Below are 21,118 nucleotides of genomic sequence, written 5' to 3'. Positions count from 1 at the left end.
CGACATTTAACGGCGCTTCAAACAGAATTATCCAAGCATGTTTCGACGAACTTTTGTATTACAGTTAACTAGACATTTCAACGTACACTTTATTAATACAGGATTAACAAAGGCGATGCAAAAAAGTCAATTAATTTTCACTTTATTGCTCTGATGTGTTTGTGTTGCCCATTATTGTCAACGTTGTGTATATTGATGTATTAACCCTTTCCCACTTAGAGGCAGAGTGAAAATGGCTATAGGCAAACAGCATAAAACCAGAACAGCTTGCGAGTAGCTCGCAGTATGTTCAGGCTGTATGCTGTTTGCTGCTCATCAGTATCTAAGGGTTGGAAATGAAGCCTTTAAAACTTGAATCTAGTTATAAGCCTTTAATTAAGTTTAACTTTTTAAGGGACTACAAACACGTCAAAATATTTACGTGGTAAAGGGTTGATAATTTCCGATCATTACATGGATTACACTTTTACTGTTTACAGCGACTTGTTCAAATATTTGAAAAAGGCAGTTTTTTAACAAATGCCATAGATACAAACAATGTTTGATTGCATTCAAACAAGCGAAATAAAACTCAAGGCTTCAAATTAAAATATCGTTTGATTATGCTTCATAGATCTTTGTATATCAGCAATCGAAAAGACATTGTATGACATAACAAAACGTTTGTTACTAATTTCATTGACCATTTACAAAATACATTTATTTCTAGTATAATGTTTAGAAGTGGTAAAGTTGTATTTTACTTGGCTATGCTTAACACAAGGTCGCAGGTTCGATCACTCCCTCAAGCATAACGTACTATATCCATTTTGTATTAGACGTTAAACATAGGTGCAGTGTTATATGTGCTTTACGTCTGACACACTTTAAACAAGAGGGCCATGGTGGCCCTTAGTCGCTCACCAGAGTAGTTTTAATGTTAAGCAAGGGTTGTTAACGTTGTTTTGTGAAAAGAAAGGGTTTGGTGTTTCGACAGATATATACAAATATGCGTTATAAGTAGTTTTGTGAGTGTGTGTTTATGTTTTTAAAATAGACATTTGTTACCTGTTGCATCAAAGCTATATTTTGGAGAAAAGTAATATGAGGACAGTTATTTAATAATGAGCATCAGCAAAAGAAAGTGGAAGTACTTTTTTTTACAAATTGTTGTCCAGCTTTGAGATCATGAGATAAGCATCTCAGCATCTTTGGATGTTATAGGGGATGACTAGTTACAACCTGTTTTTGCAAGAACAGCTTTAGATACCGAAAACAGCTGTATTTTATCAATAGATTTAGTGATTATGAAATAGATTCTGCATAATTAAATACAATATGTTAAATTGTTATCATATATCAAAGTCGGTTATAACGAAGTAAATGAGTATGAGAATATGTACTAGAAATTCAACATTGGTCTTCTTTTAAGGTACAAAACATCACTTGACCTATCTCACAGTTACAAAAGTGTGCAAATATACAAGTATACACACATGACATTTTAACATTTATCATATCAAAACAACTATTTGTAATTTAAATGCACAAAAATCTTGTAGTTGTTTTTTTTGGATCGGGGGTAGTATCGGAGCCACTCAAGCATGTTTTTTTTCCTATTCGTGAAGGTCGTATTGACCAGCTTTCCTTTTGTCCTATTCGTAAAGGTCGTATTGACCAGCCTTCCTTTTTGCCAGACTGGGATTCCTATACTCTTCGTGCACTGCTTGCAGATGGTGTGTATGATCTTAGCCTCTCTCAAAAGAAGTTTTGATTCCCGCACCCTTGGACAATAACGCAGAGCTAGTTAATTTAATATACATCCGTTTAAGTATTCAAACCTTGAAAGGTAGACAAATTTTATGAAAAATTATGAAAAATGCGTGTCTATATGTGCTCAACGACGAAGCTGTTTGGTCGTTATGCAGTCGCAGTGCAAAAGTCATTGTTGAAGATGAGACGTTTACCGGTAACACACGCGTTAATTAATAGTTTTGAAGCTACAATTTAGCCAATGGAAGCCGCGTGAAAGCAGATGGATCGCAGTATAAACGCAGCGTACACGCTAAGGGACGGTTTGGAATGCCGCATACGCACGAAAATAACAGCATCCCGAACTGATGGTAGACGGAATTAGGATTTATTTGTGAAAAAACACTTTACTCTGACTATCGGATTAAAAAAAGTCCAATGGATGTTAAAAGATAACTCAGTCAAACTAACAACAACATGCCCGTTTTCATAATTTCTGAAAGTATAGCAAAAATGATGACAATTGTATTTAAAGAACCATTTAATACTAAAAAAATATTTACAATCCCCAATTAATTTGCCTGAATATCGTATTTTCATTACAATATAAGTGATAATTATTCGCTTTAATCTAAATATACTAAACTCCACAATAAGATAATTGGTGGAAAGATCAAAAGAACTCAATCTGCGAGCAATCTAAAGCTGTTAACCTGCATTGTGTCCATCGGGAGCTAGACAAAAGCTCAAAACAACGTACCAGATTAAAGATTAATGAACTAGCAAAAGTAATTAAAATACGCTACGATGAATCTTACATAATACAAGCACCTTTTGGGCAAGACTACAGGAGAAATCGCCACTATTATTGATAACCAATGAGCATTCCCCATGGATATCACATTTCACACGCGATCTACTAGTTAGCAAATCAGTCACACATTGACTACCAGCGAAACACACGCTATAGCTTACTTGACTCTCAACATCTCACAGCGCATGTAGATATAACCCTTTCCTCTTACATGGCACGATCAGATAAGCGGTGCAACCATAATAGAGGTATAATGAAGCTGAACTGACTCATTGAAATATAGATTATGGCTGTCCATTTTGTTTAAAATATTGTTACACACTTTTACTGGGCGATATATGGGGTTAAGACACTTAAAGGCAGACTAATAACATGGATGTCGGTAAACATCGATGAAAAATTGTGCGAAATTCTGTATTTATTATGAACAAAATTAATAACAGGTGAATTTTAATTTCATTAAAAACATTCACATTATTATAAATTGTATGTATTTATTGTATGTGCATGTGTTAAAATAATCGTATTTTGGAATAGAAGAAGAGTGTATCAAGAGATTCCGGAAACATAAGGTTTTAAATCACACGAAAAACAGTGTAAAGCTTAAAACAATATGGCATTTCATTTTTAACTTATTTAAACAATTATATTAACAACATAACAAAAATGAATCGAAGTGAACAAACAAAATGTGTGAAGGAAAACTACGTTACGAAAATACAGCCTGCTATGAACAAACTGGCCGGCGTTGAAATGTTTTCGGAAATTTTGGACCAGATAATCCAAATGTGTTTACTATTTACTTCGTGGCTAAAATTGTTCTTCGATAAAAGTATTTCTTTATACTTTCGATGAACATTTACGGGTACCCGTCATTTTCTTCAGGCGATCGCAATACTTATACACGCTTATTATTTCCTACTTCGAAACAATGTGGTATATAGATTAGCACATGGGCGCTGGACGTTAGGTGGATGGTCGGTCAATCTGTTTACGATTTAAAACCCGCACGAGGGAACGCTTTAGGCTCAACTTATGCGATTTGGTTTAATATTTGCTAGGAGCGACAGAAAGTCGCCCTTTGATTTTAAAGTCGAAAGGTCGATGATCAAGGTTACATGCGCTTTAAAAAAATAAAATTATTTTCCTGTCTAGGGAAGGCATTGGCCTACAATTATCTAATTGGGAGGAGAGCAAGACGCATATCAACGACGAGGACAGCAAGGCGCCTATCAATGTCCAGGAGTGCAAGACGCATATCAACGTCCAGAAGAGGAAGACGCCTATCAACGTCCAGGAGAGCAAGGCGCCTATCAACGTCCAGGAGCTCAAGACGCCTATCAACGTCCAGGAGAGCCAGACGCCTATCAACGTCCAGGAGAGCAAGACGCTTATCAACGTCCAGGAGAGCAAGACGCCTAACAACGTCCAGGAGAGCCAGTCGCCTAACAACGTCCAGGAGATCAAGACGCCTAACAACGTCCAGGAGATCAAAACGCCTATCAACGTCCAGGGGAGCAAGACGCCTATCAACGTCCAGGAGATCAAGACGCCTATCAACGTCCAGGAGATCAAGACGCCTATCAACGTCCAGGAGAGCAAGACGCCTATCAACGTCCAGGAGATCAAGACGCCTATCAACGTCCAGGAGATCAAGACGCCTATCAACGTCCAGGAGATCAAGACGCCTATCAACGTCCAGGAGAGCAAGACGCCTATCAACGTCCAGGAGATCAAGACGCCTATCAACGTCCAGGAGATCAAGACGCCTATCAACGTCCAGGAGAGCAAGACGCCTATCAACGTCCAGGAGATCAAGACGCCTATCAACGTCCAGGAGAGCCAGACGCCTAACAACGTCCAGGAGAGCAAGACGCCTATCAATGTCCAGGAGAGCAAGACACATATCAACGTCCAGAAGAGGAAGACGCCTATCAACGTCCAGGAGACTACGGCGCATATCAATGTCCAGGAGTGCAAGACGCATATCAACGTCCAGAAGAGGAAGACGCCTATCAACGTCCAGGAGAGCAAGGCGCATATCAACGTCCAGGAGTGCAAGACGCATATCAACGTCCAGAAGAGGAAGACGCCTATCAACGTCCAGGAGAGCAAGGCGCCTATCAACGTCCAGGAGATCAAGAAGCCTATCAATGTCCGAGAGCAAGGCGCCTATCAACGTCCAGGAGATCAAGGCGCCTATCAACGTCCAGGAGAGCAAGGCGCCTATCAACGTCCAGGAGATTAAGACGCCTATCAACGTCCAGGAGAGCAAGGCGCCTATCAACGTCCAGGAGAGCAAGGCGCCTATAAACGTATAGGATATCAAGACGCCTATCAACATCCAGGAGAGCAAGGCGCCTATCAATGTCCAGGAGAGCAAAACGCCTATCAACGTACAGGAGAGCAAGACGCCTATCAATGTCCATGAGAGCCAGACACATATCAACTTCCAGGAGAGCAAGACGCCTATCAAAGTTAAGGAGAGCAAGACGCCTAACAACGTCCAGGAGAGTAAGGCTCCAATCAACGTCCAGGAAGCAAGACGCATATCAACGTCCGGGAGAGCAAGACGCATTATAACGTCCAGGAGAGCAGGACGCCTATCAACGTCCAGGAGAGCCAGTCGCCTAACAACGTCCAGGAGAGCAAGATGCCTATCAGCGTCCAGGAGCGCGAGAGGCGTATCAACGTCCAGGAAAGCAAGACGCCTTTCAACGTCTAGGAGAGCAAGACGCATATCCTCGGCAAGGAGAAAAAGGCGCTTATCAACGTCCTGGAGAGCAAGATGCCTATCAACGTCCAGAAGAGCGAGAGGCGTATCAACGTCCAGGAGAGCAAGACGCCTGTCAACGTCCAGGAGAGCAAGACGCATATTCTCGGCAAGGAGAGCAAGACGCATATTCTCGGCAAGGATAACAAGGCGCTTATCAACGTCCAGGAGAGCAAGACGCCTATCAACGTCCAGGAGAGCAAGACGACTATCAACGTCCAGGAGAGCAAGACGCCTATCAATGTCCAGGAGAGCAAGACGCATATTCTCGGCAAGGATAACAAGGCGCTTATCAACGTCCAGGAGAGCAAGACGCCTATCAACGTCCAGGAGAGCAAGACGCCTATCAACGCACAGGAGAGCATGACGCCTATCAATGTCCAGGAGAGCAAGACGCATATTCTCGGCAAGGAGAACAAGGCGCTTATCAACGTCCAGGAGAGCAAGACGCCTATCAACGTCCAGGAGAGCAAGACGCCTATCAACGTCCAGGAGAGTCAGACACATATCAACGTCTAGGAGAGCAAGACGCCTTTCAACGTCTAGGAAAGCAAGACGCCCATCAACGTCCAGGAGAGCAAGACGCATATCCACGGCAAGGAGAACAAGGCGTTAATCAACCTTCAGGAGAGCAAGACGCATATCAACAACGTCCAGGAAAGCAAGACGCCTACCAACGTACGAGAGAGCAAGAGGCATATCAACGTCCAGGAGAGCCAGACGCCTATCAACGTCCAAGAGAGTAAGACGCATATCAACGTCCAGGACAGCAAGACGCATATCAACGTCCAGGACAGCAAGACGCATATCAACGTCAAGGACAGCAAGACGCCTATCAACGTCCAGGAGAGCAAGGCGCCTATCAACGTCCAGATGAGACAGACACTTATCAACGTCTAGGAGAGCAAGACGCCTTTCAACGTCCGGGAGAGCAAGGCGCCTTTCAACGTTCTGGAGAGTCAGACACATATCAACGTTTATGAGAGCAAGGCGCCTATCAACATCTAGGAGAGCAAGGCGCCTATCAACGTCCAGAAGAGGAAGACGCCTATCAACGTCCAGAAGAGGAAGACGCCTAATAACGTCCAGAGAGCAAGACGCCTATCAGCGTCTAGGAGAGCAAGACGCCTATCAACGTCTAGGAGAGCAAGACGCCTTTCAACGTCCAGGAGAGCAAGACGCCTATCAACGTCCAGGAGATCAAGACGCCTATCAACGTCCAGGAGAGCCAGACGCCTATCAACGTCCAGGAGAGCAAGACGACTATCAACGTCCAGGAGAGCAAGACGCCTATCAATGTCCAGGAGAGCAAGACGCATATTCTCGGCAAGGAGAACAAGGCGCTTATCAACGTCCAGGAGAGCAAGACGCCTATCAACGTCCAGGAGAGCAAGACGCCTATCAACGTCCAGGAGAGCAAGACGCCTATCAATGTCCAGGAGAGCAAGACGCATATTCTCGGCAAGGAGAACAAGGCGCTTATCAACGTCCAGGAGAGCAATATGCCTATCAACGTCCAGGAGAGCAAGACGCCTATCATCGTCCAGGAGAGCAAGACGCCTATCAATGTCCAGGACAGCAAGACGCCTATCAACGTCCAGGAGAGCAAGACGCCTATCAACGTCCATGAGAGCAAGACGCCTATCAAAGTCCATGAGAGCAAGACGCCTATCAACGTCCAGGACAGCAAGACGCCTATCATCGTCCAGGAGAGTCAGACACATATCAACGTCTAGGAGAGCAAGACGCCTTTCAACGTCTAGGAAAGCAAGACGCCCATCAACGTCCAGGAGAGCAAGACGCATATCCACGGCAAGGAGAACAAGGCGTTAATCAACCTTTAGGAGAGCAAGACGCATATAAACAACGTCCAGGAAAGCAAGACGCCTACCAACGTCCGAGAGAGCAAGAGGCATATCCACGGCAAGGAGAACAAGGCGCTTATCAACGTCCAAGAGAGTAAGACGCATATCAACGTCCAGGACAGCAAGACGCCTATCAACGTCCAGGAGAGCAAGGCGCCTATCAACGTCCAGGAGAGCCAGACACTTATCAACGTCTAGGAGAGCAAGACGCCTTTCAACGTCCGGGAGAGCAAGGCGCCTTTCAACGTCCAGGAGAGCCAGACGCTTATCAACGTCTAGGAGAGCAAGACGCCTATCAACGTCTAGGAAAGCAAGGCGCCTATCAACGTCCAGAAGAGGAAGACGCCTATCAACGTCCAGAAGAGGAAGACGGCTTATAACGTCCAGGAGAGCAAGACGCCTATCAGCGTCTAGGAGAGCAAGACGCCTATCAACGTCTAGGAGAGCAAGACGCTTATCAACGTCCAGGAGTGCAAGACGCCTATCAACGTCCAGGAGATCAAGACGCCTATCAACGTCCAGGAGAGCCAGACGCCTATCAACGTCCAGGAGATCAAGACGCCTATCAACGTCCAGGAGAGCCAGACGCCTTTCAACGTCCAGGAGAGCAAGACGCCTATCAACGTCTAAGAGAGCAAGGCGCATATCAACGTCCAATGTCTAGCTCAACCTTCACCAGGTTAGATAAATCTTTGAAAAATGATCCGACAAAATAACGCGTGATTATTCTTGAAGAAAGAAGGAGCCTATTAATTTGTCGGTCAAGCCGGTAGGGGTCAATTGCACTGGGGCTTGTAACATGAAAACCGCTTCTATATACTATTTAAAGAACGCTTTCAATTAGGAGCATGTACATTAGTATGCTAGGATGTCTGCATGATGGAAAGCACTTCCCATTTTAAAGAAAAGAAACCAAATGTCAAGGGTTAGAGGGACATGCAATATTTAAAAGAAATCGCGCAACAATTGCACATTTTAACTACATCGTGTAAAGTCGAAACATATATGAGTTGCACAAATCCCTTGTTAAATCGAATAGAATATATCGCGATAAACAGTATTTTAAAGTTCGGCAATACAAAATCCAATGCCAGTTTGAAATATATCAAAGTCTGAAAATAATGTACTTTACCCAGAGTAGCGGGCATAGGTGCGCACGTGCCATGTCACCAAAAGACAGATTCAGTCTGTATTGTGTAGCGGAAACATTTTATAACATTTCATATTTACAAGAGGTTGCTCTGTCAAAAACCTTTATACACTGACAGAAGTTGTACTGCTGATATATTTTGAAGACAGAATCTTTTTTGTTTAACACTATTCAATAGGATCGCATCTTTTCATCTTGTATTCTTATTTTATTTCATAATAGATTGATCGTCTTACTCTTAACACCTCTTATAGTGCTAGTTCTTACTCCCAACACCTCTTATAGTGCTAGTTCTTACTCCCAACACCTCTTATAGTGCTAGTTCTTACTCCCAACACCTCTTATAGTGCTAGTTCTTACTCCCAACACCTCTTATAGTGCTAGTTCTTACTCCCAACACCTCTTATAGTGCTAGTTCTTACTCCCAACACCTCTTATAGTGCTAGTTCTTACTCCCAACACCTCTTATAGTGCTAGTTCTTACTCCCAACACCTCTTATAGTGCTAGTTTTACTATATTAAGCCTCAAATGCTGAAAATATTCAAATCTCGACATTTTAGTAGTTTGTCTTGAGTTTATTTCCGGCACCTACTTTAAAAATGCTATTTGTGTCATCATTTCCAAGTGAATGCCTCTTGAAAGGCTCATTTCATTACAGGCGCTCGAAGAAGTGGAAATCCCAGGGACAAGAAATACATGTGATGGATTATACTTATGTATAAATTTAGTGTACACATAATTTAATTGGATATTTTCAAGTAAAACCAAGTTTTCAATTAACACAGCATCATTGACGTTCAATCTTGTTATCTGATTCTGTGTCGAGACTTTCACTTTACATGTTGCATAGGAAAGTTCAGTGGTCGGCACTTGATTAAAACATGTTAGTTTTGCACCTCCTGTTTGCGACTTTTATTGTTTGCTCAACAAATCGGCCCAAGTCGTCATCTTCTGCATCTGCCGCAAACCTAACCAAAGAGGACATGAACGATACGTTGGATCTAACGATACGATTGAAACCGTTACCGACCAACGTCATTTACAAAGCAGGCAACGTCCGATATAACGCCGACGGTATGGGACCACTCAACCATTTGACCCGGAGTTTTATTAACGCCTCTTTACCTGAACTCCAGATAGAAGACATGCACGACATGAAAGGTATACAGTTACACTTATATGCCTTCTTTCTTGTACCACTAGAGCCACCATTTTGTTTATGCTCCAATCAAATACATAGTTTCAGAAGTCCTATGTTTTGCAATGCTTTAATTTATAAAATTGTGCTTATTTTACCACTTAAGCCACGACAGTTTTTGAACAAAATTATAATTATAATTATTTTTGCATTCAGCTGAATTCTAAGCTGTCTTTCTCAGTTATAACCATGCTTGAAATGTGTATGCTCAAAGAGGCGCATAGGCAAGTATTGAACAGAGGCATGTTCATTGAGCGATAAGAATTGATATTGTAATTTGACGGGGCTTAATAAAAAAACATATATAACGAGCTATGCGCGCAGAAGATTAGATCAAATGTAATTATGTTATGTCCGGTCATGTTTTCTCTCTGGTCGTGTTATATTGGTCTGCTATATTCTTCTTTGTTCTTTCTTAATGTTTTCTTATGTTTCGCTCAATTGTGTTACGTTTGGAGACGGTCCCGCTGTACACTGCTTTGCGTTGATTTATACCGCCATTCTAAGTTCTGTTTTTACACTTTCCATTAGTATTTAGTTGTTCGCTTATTGCCGCATCTCCGCGCGTGAAAGAGTTCTATAATGTATGCAAGAATTATTACAGGTATACTATATACAACAACAAAAATGCTTTATAATCGCTAAAACCGAATATAAAAAACAACTAAATATAACAAAAAATATCTTTTGAAAAGGAAGTCGGCGTTAATGCTGACATTGAAATAAAGTTTGCAATTAACGTTCCTAAATAATTAAATTTAAAACAAAAGTTTAACTATTGTGGTTTTTTTTCACTTGTTAGTCGCATATTCACCGCATGAAATGTGTGTAATCATTGTCAAACTACACACACATTAGTGTCAGTAGATAAAAATTATAGTACGGGAGTTCATATCATATGTGTCCTCATATACCTTATTATGAGTGTATTTCTTCACAATCGAAATATATCGTATGTTAATATTTGATTTACACTCAGTTTTCTTTCGACCAATTTAAATCACTCTTTCAAAGCCGCGTCATGCGAAAATGGGTCTTATGCGTTTCGGCCAGCGTATCTTAACCACAACCTGTGCATTTGCGCAGTCTGGTCAGAGGCAATGCTGTTCACTATAAAATCGCTCAATGTGTTATGGTCTCATTATGTATTTCCTTACCAGACTGAGAGATGGCGCTGGCTGAGTCGGTCAAATATATGATCGGCGCATATGGAATAAGACTCATTTTCGCATGACGAGGGTCATTTAAAATCTCATTGCCAATTGTAAATGGCACATTTTAGCACAATGCTTTTCGATACAAAATTGAATTCAAAATAGCAAACTTGTTAATAAGGGCAGCCTATCCAGGTGTTCAGGTACGATTTCCAGACGTGCTGACCGAGTACGGCAAACATTTGTGGTTGTATAATTAAACGATTTTCCTCTTATCATGACACTATACTATTTCGGTAATGTTTGTTTTCTCATCTTGAAAGCAAAGCTGTGGTTATCGATAGTCAATTATATATTCCCCGGACGATTTAGTGAACGAGTACTGACCCTGAAATTCTGCGAGATGAATTTTAACGCGTAATTGTAACTGGGCTACAATTTGTGTCGTTTGAACATACAGAGAGTAGTCCGGAATTCCTTACACTGAACAGTGCTACATCCTTTGCGCTGAGCACAGACACAGTGATGTAGCCAAAGTTCAGAGGTTTTATCTCGTATCAGCCTATGAAATATTCGAATATATTCATGCGTGTCTGCTGGCGTTATGTAAAAGTCATTTCAGGTAAAAAAAACTGGGTAAAACAACTACGCCGAAAAAGCGCATAAGTGCTCTATTCTCATGTTTAGGTCAGAGTTGTTGACACCATGTGAACTGCTAGGGTAACAAGTAATGCATAAACAACAAAGTACGGGTCAACAGGGCTGTCTTTATGACTACCTAATTCGTGAGTACAAGGTATTGCTATACAGATTTATTTGTTATTTATTTTCATCAATTATCTTATTGTATATTTTGAATTTGTATATAGTGTCAAAATCAAAAGTTTTATACAGGGAATTTCCATCATGAAATTATATTCTTAGTGAGATAGGTATTCGATATTCCAACAATATTCATTTAAAATGATGGTGATTGCAAATTGTCTTTATATTCAGTTCTCATAACCCTTTTCATCATACTTCCTATGCTTTCAGAACGTCAAAAAAGGGCCATGTTATTTTTATCTTTATAAAATAAATAGGATGATAAAAAGTGCAAACACATTTCGACCCGTGCGTTAAGACACAATCTTTATAAATTTTTATGGCTTGTGTTCATTTCAAACTTTTCGATTTATTTTGAAAAAAAAATGAGTTGCGTCTTAAATTATTCAACAGCGAAGAACTTCAGTGCCTTCGGCGCTTTGATTATTATATTCTGCCGGTTATGGTCTGTCTTCTCGTTTGCCATGTTGCTTTGCTCTGTTGGTCCCGTTCACTTTGGGTATGTATTGATCTGTTTCAGCTCGTTCTGTTACTTTGTATCCGTTTCGTTATGTTCTGTTTTATTACGTTCACTTGCGTTATGTGCCATTCGGTTAATATTCCGGTCCGTTTGGTTATGTTTCGTTCCTTTCCATTCCGTCTTATTGTACATTTAGTCATTTTCTGACAATGCTATTTTGCAACATGAAGCTCAATATTTACAACATAATTTGGATGATGCGGAAAGCAAGGAAATAAGCAAAATGCTTTGTTTGTTGATATGTTAGGAAGTGAAAAGCATAAATTAATAAATATGGAAGCTTAGCTTAAATTACATTGAAAATGTTTCCTATTTAGAAAAAGAGCACGCTAAATAATTGATTTTAAAGTCGTGTGATATTGATATACGTGATTCCATAACATCTTTATTTAGAGTATAATTTTATCATAAGCATTTTTAACTATGGTCATTAAATAATCGTCAATGACACATCAACGGGTTTAATACGTACACATGTCTATATCAGCTTATACGTTTAAGTACGCAAAATTATACGTGTGAGTGATTTACGCGTATTTCGTAATTGGCGTTAACGTTATTGACACATACAAACAATTTCAATGCATATACTAACCACACGTCAACTGAACATATTAACTTGTCGTATAAACCCGTACGTAATCGTCCTGATACCACATATAGTGTACCGTTTAGTTTTCCGTGACTGAAACCGTGGATTTAAATTGTTTAAATAATAGAGACTCATGTATCGATAAACTAGTTTCACGGTAATCCTACTGCATGCATGTTTGTGATAAGGGGCCTAATACAGGACCTCGCCGTATGACATCATTATCGGTCCGTTCCATGGCTGCCTTCGAGTGGTTGGCAAATACAGGAGCATAGTTATCTCGGGTCGTATCGTTTCAACGTTAATATCCGGCTAATCCAAAACCGCAAGACTTAATAATGGTCCATCTTTACGATTACGGTAGAGTCCATATATGTTTCTGTCCATTGAACTGAAAAGCCACATTGATTTAAAATCTTGCTTTAAACAACACGATTGTTTAAAAATACAATATAATAAGAGGAAGTATATGTGAGCTTTACGATCATCGGTAATTTAAATATGCGAATGTTTAGAAGACTAAACAATCTAAACTTATAATACATTGACTGAATACATAGCACATCGACAACACATATATTCAAATATACTGAAGTTATTCTCCTAAGCCAGGCTAAGGCTGATATGGAAAGTGTTTGTCGGATTCAATTATGTCTATATTACCATGAATACGCTTATATAAAATATATACTGCAAAATCATATATATTCGTTGGCAAACAAAATCTTTTTTTTATGAAAATGTTCCGGACGGGTAACTTCGCGAATGTCTTATTTTGAAAAAAAAACAATTAAATTTGGGTAGCAAATTTGTCGATATGTTAGTTACACGTAACCTAGATATATCGGGTTGTGGATAATTTCAGGATATGGGCCCTGTTAATATCCTGTTCATTGCCAACGGAAGTTTCAAAAATTCATGTCACATAAAATAGTTTGCAGTAAATTGTACATACTACATTTGACAATGTATAGAGATACTCTATAATTTGGACCATTAACGTTTAAAGTTACTGTCTTAACTTTATGGGAAATCGCAGACACCGGAAACACACATTAGAAATCGTATGCACCTGAAACACACGTTATCCCTTTAGTTGGCCTATCAAAGAATATCCGGCGAATGCCACTGACTGATAAAATATTCAATTTTCACGCACGTTAAAACTGATACCCGTCAATGGGAGACCTCACCTTCTGTGGATAAGATTGTCGTCATGGTCACCAAATGTGTTTTAAACTTCCTTTCGGAAATATATTCAACAAAAGAACCTCGAAAGCAGAACGGTTCTTTTCTTTTCTTTTTCAATATACAGGAAATAATCACGTTTGTTTGCATATAATTATGTTGTAAAACTAACAACAGCAAAAAAAAAAACACTACAATAACGCGGCAAGTGAAACAGCCATTTATTCATAAGGGAAATTGCTTGCTGATAAATTGTACATAATTTTAATATTGTGTCATACACATCTTCGTTTGTGACTGATTTATCAATTAAGCGCAGTTGACCTTCTTTTTAAAATGACGTTATTAAAATGGTTCTCAGTTATGAGTTTGATTATGTTGGCGTTTTTGACGCCAACGTCGAAACAAGATTCGTTGGACGTTCAGTTGAAGCCGATTCCAACGGACGCCACGTACAAAGCCGGCGAAACTGAATATGACGACGGCGGAATGGGACCTCTAAATAATTTCGCCCGGAGTTTCATTAACACATCTCTTCCCGAATTCCCGACCAACTTCATCCAAGGTAGTGTTTGCTATATTTTTTCTTGTTTGTTTTTAAGTTCGAATGGAAAAGTTTTACTAACGGGGAAAACTCTGTTACATGAAAATAGGATACACCGTAATAAATATTATAATATAAAATACATTTCATTTAAATGTTTTTTGAAGTATTCAAATTTATACGTCTTTTAGATTGATGCGGTAAATGTATATATTTTCCATGTTATATCTGTATGAATGCATATTATACAGAAAAACGTTTTTATTTTGAAATGCTTATTTTCAAATTTAATTTCTAACAGAATACCCAGATAAATGTAGCGCATAACATCATCTTATCTGATGGTTTTCTTAATGGTATGTTTAAATGTCACTTTTCTGTACGTATAAATGTCAAATCTGAAAATAAACCCCGGCTCTTCATTATCCTCACGTCTGTTATCGTTCTACTTATTGTACTTCACATTTGGGTTCATTACGTCGTGATTGTCGTTAAAAAACTTAAATGCCGTTTTGATTGTGCTCAAATCTACGTGAAACACATTAATTAATAGACCTTAAAGCTGTTGTCATAAATATGTTTTGAGTTTCCAATGAATACCCACCCCCCAAGATAAGTCATGAAATAATTGTTATATACTTGTTAATATCTGCCAATAATTTACATCCTTCTAATCAAAAGAAAGTATGATGTTACTTATAGTTTTTTAATTAAATGTTTTATTATAAACTAAAAGACGTTATATTTAAGAAAGTTCTCTCACATTTTAAATTAATGTATATTTATACTTTGAAAAACCATAAAAGTACAGTTGAAATATTGCCATAAATTAGTACGTTCGAAACTGTAAAGTTCGCCTTGTTATTTAAAACGTATTAAAGGGACCGTAAACCAGTTTGACGAAAAAAAGAAAGTTCTAAAATACCGTATTTTTTTACAATTATTAGTTAAATTTGATTAAAATATCACGACTGGTATATTACATTACTTGAAAAAGTTGTTAAGTTTTCATATTTTATGTATATTCGGTAAAACAATTTTACTGGGTATGTGCACCAGGTTACTACAGTTAAATATAAATAGCGCAAGTAGATTGATCATCTTCACGTGGTAAACCAAGGAATGCAAATTGTGCAAGTGTACTTTTTAGTGTAGTGAATTGTATATATTTAATATATAAAATGATCAATCACCTTGCGTTATTTATAATGTGTATATCGTTATATCACATATTTTCGCGATGCACTTTCGATTTCACATCGCGAAATTTTATTACCGAATATACTGAAAATATGAACTTTTTTCAAGTAATGTAATACAACAGTAGTGATATTTTATTCAATATAAACTAATAATTGTAAAAAAACACACGGTATTTTTTAACTTTTCTTTTTTTTTTCGTCAATCTGGTTGACGGTCCCTTTAAGAATACAACAACTCAATTGTTCTTTTATCGGCTACAGACAACGATTTATCGTTTAAATTGATTATTTGGCCTCTTATAATTTTGTTACGAGTCGTCTTGCTTTTTAATCAAGAGATTTATTTTGAATAAGGAAATATGCATTTAAATTGTTAGTTTTTTTTTTAAATATTCATATCACATACGTGAGCAAACGGTTTGAGTGGCGAAAAGAGTATTGTTATTTTCAATAAGTACAACTTCTAAAGAGTTGTATTGTTTTAAAGTGCTTCCCACGACAATTGGTGGCGCCAAATGCTAGCAGAGCATAATGTTTTTTAATTAAATCTATCACATATTACGTGTTTCAATCTGCTGAAGTGCATATATGAACATTTTACTTATCAATAAGAACTAAGGGTTTTTACAGATGGGCCCATGATAATATGCTGCGCCATAACTTGACTAATCAGCACTTGTATATAGTAAATCGATAACATGCACTGCACTTCATTAAAGGTATATGTGAACAAGTCCATCCATAGAAGTAATTATTAACATATGAACAATATCGCATTTGTATGTAACTCCCAAGAACTAAAGCACAGACCTCAGCCAAGATATGTTAATGCCAAATTTAACAATTGACCAGTGCGACTGGGTACTCAAGGTTTGATTTTGCCCATTATCGACGTAAACAGGCTAGTTGTCAATACCAACATTTGGATGCAGATCATTGTGCAACTGGTCAATTGTGTATTGTGACCCCCTAAAATCCGTTTCATTTGTTCATCATCCCAGACATGAGTTGTTGGTTGCAGTGATCATTCGTTTTGTGTGTGTAGTTTTTAATTACTGGATGATAAAAGAAGACCAGAACGTTACTTGCAGAACTACACGCTGTATGGGTATAAGTCCAAAACGCTTTCTGTTGATGTGAACCCAGAAACATGATATCATTACAATAGCATCTTTAATTCCAATGTCAGATTTATTATTATTTATATACAGGTATACCTCCAAACGGAAAGCTGTGTGAACAGACGAACGTAATAGCAAGGGTTTTCAATGCAAATGTATTTGTATAATTAATCTCCTGCGTTGCGACTACTACAACGACAAAACATATGTATTCATAAGCATACTGGGTTACTTAAAATATTTAGGCGTTCTTCAGACTTTTTATCAATTAATGTGTATACAAGGCGAATGTTGTTAACGCTTAGACTATCACCTCACTCACTTTCATAGGAAATATGAAAGCACCTCCGATATTGTCCTTTCGTGTTCATGTTTGCATTTTCTGTAAGGACGTGAACTCTCGATATTCTTGTTGAATTGATTTCTTTGAGCTTGTAATCCACTTGATTTTGTTCAGTAACAAATGTGTGCATTCATGCATTCAGTCAACATGTGTGAGTCTTTGGGTGCCTTAATCGATTTGTTACTTTTCACAAATTGAAATTAACTGTGTTGGGATCACTTAAGAAGTAATAAAAATGTTCAAGCTTTTCAAGCTTTTAAGTATTGATTTATACAATCAGCAACAAAACAAATTAGACTTGGTACAAAAAAATCTTATTTTTTTATTATACAATATATCTAGCTATTGATTGTTTTTATGTATTCGAATAATGCATTTCGATTATATTTGGCTCCTCAAATATTAGAAAAGGAGATGGACTGAACTGTTTTGAATTTAACAAAACTACATTCGTGACAATATTTATTCAAAACCAAATACAATTATCCGTTTACGAATATGACGTCATATTCATGTATCTAATTTGGAATTTCAATAAGACATACAACAATTTGGGTGTTGTATTTTCTAAAGCTTATGTGTCCTATCTATACGTTTTTAGCATGAAACCCAAGGCTCATTGTACGATATCCTCTTGAGACTTTGGCAGTAAAGAATGGAATGCATAATAAATCATCGCCATGCCATTGTTTTTAATGTTTAATGTTATCGTTTTTCGTTTTTATTTTTTTATTTTATTCTTGATAAACACATGAAGTTTATTATATTGTTGTGCTTAAGGTTGCTTCCTTAATTGACCTGGGTTTTAATATTAAGCTCGGAATAATTATTTCTCCCACATTTTCATTTGCAATCGAGGGGTAAGTTTAAAGATAACACACGGTGTATAAAAATTGAACAAATGGATCGATTGATGTGGACATTTGGACCACTTTTGCCTTTCTGATTTACTGTCATGCTCATTTTGCCCAAATAGATATTATTACGTTCGAATTATATAGCGAAAATGTCAATAAAAATATTGTTTACGAAATCGACCGTCTCTGAGTGTCACCAGTCCTTTGATTTCCTTGTTCAGTGCATGCCCATTATCGAATATGTGCCGCGCTTCTAACAATAACATTAAATCATGTTTAATAAATTGTACCAATGCTCCTTTCAATTCGTGTGTGTTTGTCTATTTTAATCAACAGAAGTATTGCTAAGTGGTTTTTTAGGCTCTCTCAAATCACCTTCCTAAATACCTTTTAAACGGACCATGAGAGTGCGAACGACAATTATGGAATGTGTTATTTCGTTAAAATGTGTTATACATTAAAACCCCCGCTCTCTTAGCTACCAATGGAACCTGTCAGAATGTACTTAATCTGCCGCAGCTTGTATGCAATTATTTTTATCGACGACATCGATATTAACAAAGTTAAATTGAAATTGTAAAAAAATCAGCAACGAGCAGCAATTTATTAAATCGGATAATACCTAACTATGTTCACATACCGCATTGAAGTTTGATTAATCACAGGAGTATTTTTTGTAAGTTTAACTATGCAATTACGTACGTTATGAAGTATTGGTAACACGATCATGCAAAAGCGTTAATCATACAGGCTGTGTTCAATGAATGAGCCTTTATAAAAGAGTATTTGTCATAAAATTAGGAGGTTCCAGTTATGATCTCCATTAGTGTCGTAACTAGTGTCGACTTATGTCATTTGGGTTACATCGTAAAACACCAGAATTGCAATAAATCCGTTGTTTTGTCCCCAACTCTATACTGGGGGACATATTGTTTTTGCCCTGTCTGTTGGTTTGTTTGCGTCAAGCTTTAACATTAGCCATAACTTTTGCAATATTGAAGGTAGCAACTTGATGTTTGGCATGCATGTGTATCTCATGGAGCTGCAAATTTTCAGTGTTAAAAGGTCAAGGTCAAGGTCATCCTTCAAAGTCAAAGGTCAAATATGTGGGGGGGACATAGTGTTTCACAAACACATCTTGTTTTCTTACTGTTTTTCCGATAAATTGTATTCAATCAGGCGCCTTTATGTCTTGTCCTGGAGGTAATAAAGGAACATGACGTTACTCAATGAGTGTAGACCTCTTCCAAGTTTATGAGGCTGCGTACGTAAAAAGTCAAACCCGGACTAACTGTTGCAGGAACATCCCCTGGTTGCGGTGGAGGAGTTTGGCAAATTAGAACAATTGATTAAACATTTTTTTCGATTGACGAGGAAAATGTGAGACGTATTAGCGTCATTTAGGTTCTTCTTGTTTAATTCTTGAAACATCTCACAAAAATATCAACTAAAACATATTTGCATTCAGAATCTTTGATAGAGACACAGACTTCATATGTATTATACTTTAAGGAAAAATATCAGTTGACTAATTAACTTCCTTTTCTATAACGTCACACAATTGATATTCTTTATCGCGTGAGTTCAAATCATCATGACAACAAAGCTTTCAAATCTACCTGCAAACATGAGCGGTAAGGGTCTTCACCAAAATATCCACGTAATCCATAACGAGATATAATTGGTTTATAATTTAGCATGGTGTATTTCGTGTATAACTCGTACACCATGACGCATTATTTTAGATAGCAGCTACGTTAAAATCGACGAGTGTAGTCTTTTCGCATCCGGTTCTACAATCCAACCATTTTCCGACATTTTGCCATTTTTTAGTATGTTGGTTGTCCCGTGAAGGTATTTTCCGTTATTCTGGATTTAACATCTGGCAATTTTTCGAGATCTAGTTTTTTCTGGTTCATTAGTCAAGTCATTTTGGGGTATTCTTGTTACCTATCATTTTCAAACAATTTTAGGCCATGATGTTAGTCCTTCAGCATTGTTCAGCGTTTAGGCGTAAAGCCAAATTGCTGCCTTTCGTGAAACAATATTCCTGTTATTTGATTTATCTTTCAGTTTTCTGCAACCGATGTACCAAAATCTCAAGTGTTTATATGTTAAATCGGCTATTTTGAAATTGATCCGTTTTCTTTTGACAATCAATAAAAAGATCGTTTTATAGACCGTTTTTATTTATCAATAAGCCAAAGTCAACCAATAATAATAAGTAAAACATGGTTTATTCAGTGTAGAGCTCCTGGACCGATTTGCACATGTTTAAGAGATGAGTGTCAAATATAAATTTTTTGTTTACTGTTTAAGTTGACGATACCATCGGTTCCAAGTACGAATTGTTGTTAGTTTGAAAGACCAAACCACAACATCAAACAAAACAAAGCACGATTTTAAGAGGTGTGAACATACAATTAATTTTATTTGGTTGCTGTTTATATATGTTCTTTGTCAAGTTGAAAATTTTTGAAAAGCGGTACATACTTTTACCATATAATGCAATTTTATGAATACATATTACATTTAGTCAGTAAAATGTGTTGGTTGTAGAGGTTATGAGGGCAAGTGTGTGTATGATACGAGTTTACATCTTTCGTGGGTTCTTTCGTATTGTTTTGAATGAATAATGCCTACCCGTTTTTGACGATGAAATATACATGATCACGGTAAAGTTGTTAGTTGACGTTCTGTAAAATACAAGGACTAAATCTTTCTTACACCTCGATAGTCTTTCTGAGTGTAACGATGCGGATATTTACGGGAAACAACAATTTAGGACAAAACTCTACCCTTCAACACAGCTACATTCCTTCTCTTAATAAAATTGTCGATTATTTCATGTTTTCCCGCATAAACACTTTATGTGTTTATATGGGAAAACACAAAATATAAAACTCAAGAAATTCAATGCTTTGTTTCTATTTCAGTGGTACAACTACTGCATTGTTACATGAAACATAAAATTTCTACAAGTAATGTTGTTTTTTAAACTATTAGTTTGTAATGTATCCAGTGATGATTTAGCTTATAAGCGAAAATAATCATCGCAATATTTTTACCTTATAACACAATAAACGAAAAATCTTCATTTTTTTATAATTCAATAACGAATTGTTATTCCTATCCTATTTTCAAACCGGTATTTGCTAACTAAAAACCAACCAACAAACAAACAACAAAAACACAAAAATACTAAAGCTGAAAATCACATTTACAGTCCACGTGGCAGGA

General features: G+C 37.7%; 3 protein-coding genes across 3 annotated transcripts in view; all 3 read left to right on the top strand.

The window, feature by feature from the left end:
• The first annotated feature begins 3,476 nt into the window (after positions 1-3,476).
• Positions 3,477-5,270, top strand: LOC127859804 (probable serine/threonine-protein kinase kinX). Its single transcript, XM_052397308.1, has 5 exons — positions 3,477-3,481; positions 3,701-4,700; positions 4,732-4,860; positions 4,894-5,085; positions 5,136-5,270. Exons 1-5 carry the CDS (start codon positions 3,477-3,479, stop codon positions 5,268-5,270), a joined length of 1,461 nt encoding a protein of 486 aa, XP_052253268.1.
• Positions 5,271-5,333: 63 nt separating this feature from the next.
• LOC127859803 (uncharacterized) lies at positions 5,334-6,218 on the top strand. Its single transcript, XM_052397307.1, has 2 exons — positions 5,334-5,831; positions 5,865-6,218. The coding sequence occupies exons 1-2, from the start codon at positions 5,334-5,336 to the stop codon at positions 6,216-6,218; spliced, it is 852 nt and encodes a 283-aa protein (XP_052253267.1).
• A 7,560-nt stretch (positions 6,219-13,778) lies between these two features.
• LOC127859802 (prominin-1-A-like) overlaps positions 13,779-21,118 on the top strand; it is a 43,251-nt gene continuing 35,911 nt past the window's right edge. The window contains exon 1 of the mRNA XM_052397306.1: positions 13,779-14,376. Within this exon, the coding sequence (XP_052253266.1) occupies positions 14,148-14,376 (229 nt within the window). The 5' untranslated portion in view covers positions 13,779-14,147. The remainder of the gene's footprint in view (positions 14,377-21,118) is intronic.

This window comes from Dreissena polymorpha, chromosome 15 (genome assembly GCF_020536995.1).
Source record: "Dreissena polymorpha isolate Duluth1 chromosome 15, UMN_Dpol_1.0, whole genome shotgun sequence".
In the NCBI taxonomy this organism is placed as follows: Eukaryota; Metazoa; Mollusca; class Bivalvia; order Myida; family Dreissenidae; genus Dreissena; species Dreissena polymorpha.
Note: the sequence above shows the minus strand (reverse complement) of the source record. Positions and strands in the feature narration are given on the sequence as shown.

Excerpts from the sequence above, each read along its gene's own strand:
- LOC127859804 (XM_052397308.1), top strand. Across the intron at positions 4,861-4,893 it reads AGAGCAAGGCGCCTATAAAC|GAGAGCAAGGCGCCTATCAA; the intron begins GTATAGGATATC and ends ATCAACATCCAG. Across the intron at positions 5,086-5,135 it reads CTCCAATCAACGTCCAGGAA|GAGAGCAGGACGCCTATCAA; the intron begins GCAAGACGCATA and ends TATAACGTCCAG.
- LOC127859803 (XM_052397307.1), top strand. The coding sequence starts at position 5,334 with ATGCCTATCAACGTCCAGAAGAGCGAGAGGCGTATCAACGTCCAGGAG. Across the intron at positions 5,832-5,864 it reads AGAGTCAGACACATATCAAC|GAAAGCAAGACGCCCATCAA; the intron begins GTCTAGGAGAGC and ends TTCAACGTCTAG.